The 8,792-nt window shown below is 38.7% G+C and overlaps 1 protein-coding gene across 1 annotated transcript in view; it reads left to right on the forward strand.

Moving 5' to 3' along the window:
• Positions 1-8,567, forward strand: part of LOC141167418 (extracellular calcium-sensing receptor-like) — a 31,845-nt gene extending 23,278 nt beyond the window's left edge. Inside the window, exons 5-7 of the mRNA XM_073654823.1 lie at positions 1,002-1,229; positions 7,433-7,556; positions 7,651-8,567. Coding sequence (XP_073510924.1) covers positions 1,002-1,229; positions 7,433-7,556; positions 7,651-8,567 — 1,269 coding nt within the window. The remainder of the gene's footprint in view (positions 1-1,001; positions 1,230-7,432; positions 7,557-7,650) is intronic.
• Positions 8,568-8,792: the final 225 nt, after the last annotated feature.

The following is an 8,792-nucleotide window of genomic DNA, read 5'->3' on the forward strand; positions in this document are numbered from 1 at the left end:
AATATATTGTAAAACCAATGGTGCCATTCAAAAGTACAAGTCATCCCGCAAAAAAAAAGCCCTCGTACTGCTATATTGACAGACAAATAAAAAAGTTATGGCTATGGGAAGAAGGGGAGCAAAAAACAAAAACGCAAAAACCCAAGGTGGTAAAGGAGTTAAAAAAAATGTAATGCTCTTAAAATTTCATGTACAAAAGCCCCCAGAAAATTAGCTTGACCATTAAAAATGAGCAAATATATTCAAGTGAAATGAAATTCTACTAGAATTTCACAAATATCCGCTGTGACAACACAGCATTAAATCTTAATTATGCCAAACGTAAATTCAGTAGGCCCAGAATGATAGACTATTGTCTGAATTGTTGACTATTAAATTTATGTATTTTTTTCTTTGGTTGGTCAAGAAACATGGACTGCATATTGACACTTCTTGTAGGTTGAATTGATATTTGTAAATTGATGAATGGCTGATATTTACCTCTAATATCAGCTCTAAATACGCTGTTTCGCCTCATGCCCCTTGGAAAAAGTTGAGGTGAAACGGCATCGTTGGGGTGGTAGCCCAGGCATACACAGGTCCATACAACTACAATAGTAAGTCATACAAATTCGTCTGTGAATTCTGATAACTGCAAAGGCACTTTCACTTTACACTTTGATGTAGTACTTCTATTCACTATGCTCTATCGCTACCAAGTTGTTAGCACAACACTGAAACCCTGTAGATGTAAACTATGAAATTAACTTTAGCACTATGCACTTCATGGATCTACTGAGCTTTCACCTACATGTTCTGGAGACTGTCAAAGGAAGCCCTTTCCTCTATCAAACCACTTAAATGCCACAGACAGCATTGACTATAACATCTAAGGGGTATACGGCTGGGATTGGCATTTTTGCCCAACCATAATAGAAGCTTGACTTCTCAAAAAACCCGTTAATGAGGCCAAATAAATGGGCCATTAATTTGATTTTTGTCTCTAATTCCATTTTTTACAGCTTCTTCAATACTTTAAGCAAGTTAGAATTAGACTGAGTAGTGGTCAAGAACTGTATTTTGATGATAATGGTGACCCACCTGCAGTCTATGATATAGTCAACTGGCAGCTAAGCTCAGAGGATACCATAAAACACATCAAAATTGGAAGCTATGACACCACTAGATCTTCAGATCAAGTTTTTCAAATAAATACAAGTATCATTCAGTGGCCTTCAGGGGAACACAAGGTAAGAAGATAAAAAATATAACCGTTTTACCAAAGAAAACAAACCACGGTAATAGATGGCAACTGGTGTGTGATCGTTCAGGGTCAGACTTCTGAGATCCCAACTGATCTGCCTGGTGATGGGTTGTGATGTTTCTAGAATGGTGCTTTTTTCAACCTTCAAAACTTTTAAAAACAAGTGGTGCTCTTTAAAAAAAAGAAAATTTCAGACCAAACTCAGTTTTTGAACTCAGTTCAAATTTAATTTTCTCTCCTTGCACGTTGTAACAGCACAAAAACTTTTAAGATTACTGTAACTATACATTGGTGGTCAAAAGTATTGGCACCCCTGCAATTCTGTCAGATAATACTCAGTTTCTTCTTGAAAATGATTGCAATCACAAATTCTTTGGTATTATTATCTTCATTTAATTTGTCTTCAATGAAAAAACACAAAAAGAATTGTCCTAAAGCCAAATTGGATATAATTCCACACCAAACCTAAAAAAGGGAGTGGACAAAAGTATTGGCACTGTGTGAAAAATCATGTGATGCTTCTCTAATTCGTGTAATTAACAGCACCTGTAACTTACCTGTGGCACCTAACAGGTGTTGGCAATAACTAAATCACACTTGAAGCCAGTTAACATGGATTAAAGTTGACTCAACCTCTGTCCTGTGTCCTTGTGTGTACCACATTGAGCATGGAGAAAAGAAAGAAGACCAAAGAACTTTCTGAGGACGTGAGAAACCAAATTGTGAGGAAGCATGAGCAATCTCAAGGCTACAAGTCCATCTCCAAAGACCTGAATGTTCCTGTGTCTTCCATGCGCAGTGCCATCAAGAAGTTTAAAGCCCATGGCACTGTGGCTAATCTCCCTAGATGTGGACGGAAAAGAAAAATTGACGAGAGATTTCAATGCAAGATTGTGCGGATGGTGGATAAAGAACCTTGACTAACATCCAAACAAGTTTAAGCTGCCCTGCAGTCCAAGGATACAACAGTGTCAACCCGTACTATCCGTCCGCGTCTGAATGAAAAGGGACTGTATAGTAGGATACCCAGGAAGACCCCACTTCTTACCCCGAGACATAACAAAGCCAGGCTGGAGTTTGCCAAAACTTACCTGAGAAAGCCTAAAACGTTTTGGAAGAATGTTCTCTGGTCAGATGAGACAAAAGTAGAGCTTTTTGGTAAAAAGCATCAACATAGAGTGTACAGGAAAAAAAAGCGGCATTCAAAGAAAAGAACATGGTCCCTACAGTCAAACATGGCGGAGGTTCCCTGATGTTTTGGGGTTGCTTTGCTGCCTCTGGCACTGGACTGCTTGACCGTGTGCATGGCATTATGAAGTCGGAAGACTACCAACAAATTTTGCAGCATAATGTAGGGCCCAGTGTGAGAAAGCTGGGTCTCCCTCAGAGGTCATGGGTCTTCCAGCAGGACAATGACCCAAAACACACTTCCAAAAGCACTATAAAATGGTTTGAGAGAAAGCACTGGAGACTTCTAAGGTGGCCAGCAATGAGTCCAGACCTGAATCCCATAGAACACCTGTGGAGAGATCTCAAAATGGCAGTTTGGAGAAGCCACCCTTCAAATATCAGGGACCTGGAGCAGTTTTCCAAAGAAGAATGGTCTACAATTCCAGCAGAGCATTGTAAGAAACTCATTGATGGTTACCGGAAGCGGTTGTTTTCAGTTATTTTGGCTAAAGGTTGTGAAACCAAGTATTAGGCTGAGGGTGCCAATACTTTTGTCTGGCCCATTTTTGGAGTTTTGTGTGAAATGATCAATGATTTGATTTTTGCTTCATTCTCTTTTGTGCTTTTTCCTTGCAAGCAAATTAAATGAAGATAATAATACCAAAGAATTTGTGATTGCAATCATTTTCAGGAAGAAACTGAGTATTATCTGACAGAATTGCAGGGGTGCCAATACTTTTGGCCACCATTGTAGGTGGTAAAAATGCTTGATAGTTACCACACTGAATGAATTATAACACTGAACAGACAACCTTCCCTCCAAGGTTCCTGCTCTTTCCACAGGATACAATTCCAGGACAGTGATACTTCAGATAGGCCTCAACTGTTATTTCTCCTTCTGTGGAATATAAGAAAAATGGGCCTTTCCTTCCAGACCTGTTCTCCAAGCTCTATCACTCCTATCTTAAGCCCAACACATCTGAACCCTGCTCCTCCTTTTCCACACCATGTTCTCCAGGACCTTAGTCCTCTTTACCTGAGTCAAACACTTTAGAGCTTTATTCTTCTTAGCCCATAATGGACTATAAATGTTCCTGTTCCTTTTCGCTTTGGCTCTTGTATAACTACTTTTTTTGGATGACTACTTTTAGTCCTTAACACCTCAGAACTTAACCTATGAATGTTCATCTGTGTAATCTGGTAACACCAGACTCTTCTTGGGAGTCCTCCACTATCTGTAACTTCGCCAGTACTGGACAGCTAAGAAGACCATCCTACCTGTGGTCAATGAAAGCAGACATTTGTCATTGAAGTTCTACAAAGTATATTGTCCTGCTGTCCAGACAACCTACGACCTAGAAAAGCAATGTATAGGCATAGGCATAATGTAACAATGCATCTACTGAGAAGTCTCTCAGAGAAAGTATTTAGTCCATTTTAAGAAAAAAGTAAGTATAGTTTTTATTTGTAAAAAAGAGAAAACCATCAGCTCGCCCGAGGTAAAAAAAAAAAAAAAAAATCATGGAATACATGAAAAACCTTGTAGTATGTCAAGTCCTTTGGTGCAAAAGAAATGTTAAATCCAGCAATAAGAATTCTTAAAAATTTTATTTATTGAAAATCTTTTCAAAATCAATCCATCATCATGTAAGCTACAGACGTGTTTCAGACTACATCTTTGCATCAATGAGTAAAAGACATAGTCTGAAACGCGTCTGAGGTTTACATGGTGATGGATTGGATTTTAACCCTCCGTCACATACAATATCGGTTCTAACGAGTTCACATACAATGTGACTGTCAGGCGCAGGCTAGAAAAATACCTATAATATCTAATGTTTGCAATTTCAGTGCTCTAAAAGTGATCAGTGACCTTCATAGGGATGTAATAAAAGAGACTACACATAATCAGGTGCAAAAAAACCCCCATTTACTTAACATAAAACGAACAACTCTGAAATACAAACATTTCAAAACTCCCGCCAAATAGTCCCCAGTTTGACTCTGTCACAAAACTCTGCAAAGAAAATTTATGGAAACAAACTTAATTTTAAGGTACCTTAAGAACTATTAAACACATATTCAATCAGAATTAGATCCTGAAGTTTCCCCAGAAAAATTACACTGGCAGAGCAAAGAGCAAGAAATACACATCATTTTTGCATGTGTCAGGCAGATTGCATTATGACATTTGTGACATTCATAATTAGAAAGCCTTCTGATTCCGCTTTCCGTGGTGCAGGTGGTGCATCTCCTTCTTTTGGGAGGTGGGGCAGGTGGTGAATTTTCACTATCATCTTCTGGGCGGAATCTTTTGAGCTGAACTTGAAGGCGAGAGGGGATACCGATTGTTTTCATACTTCTCCTGCGTAGCTCTCCAAGCACTAGCTCATGGGCCAATTTTTTCAGATAGAATCGTCTACGGAGTGGTTCAAGCTTGTTTTCAAGGTAAATGACTTGTGAATTTATACCACCCAAATTCAACATAGCAAAAAATATGACCATTGGCCTGCGTTTGGTGTTTCTGCTGACGTTGAAAGTTGAGCACATCTGATCAGCTGTATCAACACCCCCTTTGGTTGCATTATAAAATGTAATTATCTCCGCTTTTTTTGTGCCTCAGTCCCAGGATCGATGGCATCATCATCATGAAGTGTTGATAGAAGAAGTACAATTTTTTTTGCTTGTGGTACATAGGAAACCAAAACCTTTCCATTATGGAATGAAAACATACTGCTGTACTGTTGTCTCCCTTTCACACTTACAAGCTGTGTAGGAAATTCTTTTTTCTTTTTTCTTACAGTTCTAACATATGAAAGCTTCTGCATTTTCAGATAATCAATCAGATCACAATTTGAAAACCAATTGTCAGCTGTTATATTGCGACCCGATCCAAATAAGGGCTCAGCCAGTCTTTTTACAACATCACTGGGTTTGTTGCTGACACAGTAAGGACCTTCTGGTTGTTTTCCTGCATAAACTTCCAGGTTGTAAGTGTAGATCTTACTGGCATCAACAAGGGCATACATTTTTATTCTATATTTGTTAGGCTTTGATGGAATATATTGACGAAAGGCACATTTACCACGAAAACCAGGGAGCATTTCGTCCATAGTGAGATTCTCCCCAGGGCAATAGCTTTTTTTACAGTTTTCAACAAATTTTTGGAATATATCACGAATTGGAGCAAGTCGGTCATGTGTTTTACGTTCGGTTCGGGTAGTTCTGTCGTCAAACCGAAGGCAACGAATTAGAAGCTTGAATCTGTTTATGGACATAACAAGGCCAAATTTTTCAACTCCATCCCCATCTTTACTCCAAAGTTCCTCCAAACTTTGTCTATTTGCCCTATAAGCTCCTGCAAGGTATAATAATCCAAAAAAAGCACGCAGTTCTATTTCATCTGTGGCCTTGATGGTTCTGTTGCAGATGAACTTGTCCTTTATAATGTCTATATATTGGTTGGTATATGTGACAATAGAGTCCAGAATGTCATCTGTGAATAAACTATTCCAGCATTCAACTGCAGTTTTTGCATTACTTGCAGTTCCTATAACTGCAGGAAGGTGAGTAATAATGTTTTAAGCTTCTCTACATTTTTTCTGGAGTGGCTTCTTGTTCCATTGGGTTTTTTATCTTTTCCCATATAATAAGATTCTACATCTTCATCCTCATCACTGTCACCATCTTGCTCTGTTTCAGAATCCACTTCACATGCTTCCACCTCATCATGAGAATCAATCTCACTTTCCTCTCCTAAATCCTCATTCAGTGTGGGGTCTGCATCATCTAACAGCATGTTTGTTACTTCCTCAACATCAAGGTTTTTTGATAAATTGTTCATTTTCCTCCCCATTTCAGCAGATAATCTGAAGCAAGAGAAGGAATATGTGTTAGGGAACTACTGTATATGCCTGAGCAGCAGACTTTCTTTTTTAATCTGCCTTATTCCTATGAAATATTCTCACACTTTGTGCTATACATTCATAAAACAAGCTAAATAAACAATTGTGATGAATAAAAACATAAAATACCAACCTTATTGAGTGTGACGTGTTCACATACAATGAGCCTGAGAGATTAGCGCAGTTATATCTGTCCTCCTGAAGCTCTGCAATCCAACTGTGGTATGAGGTTTCACAGAGCTGCTAGAGACAGGAGACTACCTGGAGGGAGGGGATTTCCTCACAATCTGGTGAGGAAGGAGAAATTAAAGTAAAAGAGATGTGCCTGTCAGGCCTATTGTATGTGATGGAGGGTTAATGGATTTTCATTAAATACAGCTTTTGCTGGATTTCACTTTTACATATGGTTTTTACTCCCTTGCAATTTCAGTGACGCATCTTGGTCACTTCACTGCAATACCAAACATGACGATATCCAAGTGCATGGGATAATGGTTGGTATTAGTGATGAGCGAGCATGCTCGGGTGTTTCCCGAGTATCTTCAGCATGCTCAGGTGTTATGTTTTAGCCGCGCTGTGTCCATGATTTGCGACTGTTTGACAGCTTAAATACATGTGAAGAATGACTGTTTCTTAGTCATTATTCACAAGTATCAAAGTTGTCAAACAGTCGGAAATCATGAGCACTGAGTAATGAACACATAACACCGAGCACCGCTGAAAATACTCGGTGAGCACCCGAGCATGCTCGCTGAAATTGTTAACAGAACATACTCGCTCATCACTAGTTGATACTACAGCCCAATCAATACAAATGAGAGAAAAAAAATTAGACCTAGTTTTACAAATGGTGAATCCAATTTGTATTTATTAATTTATCATTATCTCTAATGCCTACTAATTCCATTTTTGTTTAGGTCAATTTGATATCTATGGATATAGCCCAAAAGATGCACCCGAATAATGACCAAATTAACTACCTTGTTGGCTTTTTGAAAGCTTTGATTAGAGTTATACATGCATCTCTAATGGACTGTGTGTACAGAGGTCTAATGTAACATATAATGAAGGGAAGGCTACTCCATCTTTTCATTTCTAGCTCTTGTGCCCTCAGGTTCCTCTCTCAGTCTGCAGTGAAAGTTGTCCTCCCGGTTTTAGGAAGGCTGCAAAAAGAGGACAACCTGTTTGCTGCTTTCAATGTGTTCCATGTCCTCAAGGAGAAATCTCAAACCGAACAGGCAAGAAAATGTTTTTTCACCTACACTAACCAATGTATTTCCTATTAAATATAATACACAAAATTGCTCTCCTTTTTTAATGGTTTTCTTTTAGATGCTATTGATTGCTTCAAGTGTCCATGGGATCATTGGCCAAATCTTCAAAAATATGAATGTCTCCCAAAGACCATAGAATTTCTTTCTTATGAAGACCCGATGGGCTCAACCTTGGCTGTGACCACAGTGATTTCCTCTTTAGTGCCTACTTCCATTTTACGACTGTTCATAAAATACAAGAGCAGCCCCATAGTGAAGGCGAACAACTACCATTTGAGCTGCTTTCTTCTTATTTCTCTGTCTTTTTGTTTCCTTTGCTCCTTGGCTTTCATTGGTCTGCCCCAGCCTGAGAAGTGTCTCCTTCGACAGTGCGCGTTTGGCATTGTTTTTGCACTTTGTGTCTCTTGCATCTTGGCCAAAACTATCACAGTAGTGTTTGCTTTCATGGCTACAAAACCAGGTAGTCAACTAAAAATATGGACAAGCCTTTGGGTTTCTTTCGTATTTATATCCTTATGTACTTTACTACAATTTCTCTTATGTATAATTTGGATTTTGCTTGCTCCACCATTTCCCCAATACAATACGCAAACACAACCAACACTCATCAGCTTTGAATGTAATGAAGGGTCCACTATTGCTTTTTGGTGCATGTTGGGATATCTTGGTATCTTGGCATCTACCAGCTTTGCTGTTGCCTTTATGGCCAGAAGACTCCCCGACAGCTTCAATGAAGCTAAATTTATCACATTTAGCATGTTGGCCTTCCTTAGCGTTTGGGTGTCTTTTATTCCTGCCTACATTAGCACACAAGGAAAGTACACTGTAGCTATGGAGATATTTGCCATTCTTTCTTCAAGTTGGGCTCTTGTTATCTGTATGTTTCTTCCTAAATGTTTTATAATTTTGTTTCGACCCTACATGAACTCCCGAGAATACCTTATGAGAAAAGTTAGGTTCCAACCCCATGGATGACATCAAGATAATATGTTCTTTTGATGTTTATTTTGCAGAATATAAAAACTTTACTATAAGTAGATTACAATTATTGTATATTACACCAAGAATTAAAGAGATCGGGTATGTCATAAAACGTCCTGATCCAATTATGTCGCACACCCATTTCTGGAGTTACTATATCTAGTCATCTAAGAAATAACATATCTCCTTGTGGACAGTGCCAAGCCAGCATAAGGAGAA

Source organism: Phyllobates terribilis, unplaced genomic scaffold, assembly GCF_046119375.1.
Source record: "Phyllobates terribilis strain yellow unplaced genomic scaffold, ASM4611937v1 Scaffold_11__3_contigs__length_659146591, whole genome shotgun sequence".
NCBI lineage: Eukaryota > Metazoa > Chordata > Amphibia > Anura > Dendrobatidae > Phyllobates > Phyllobates terribilis.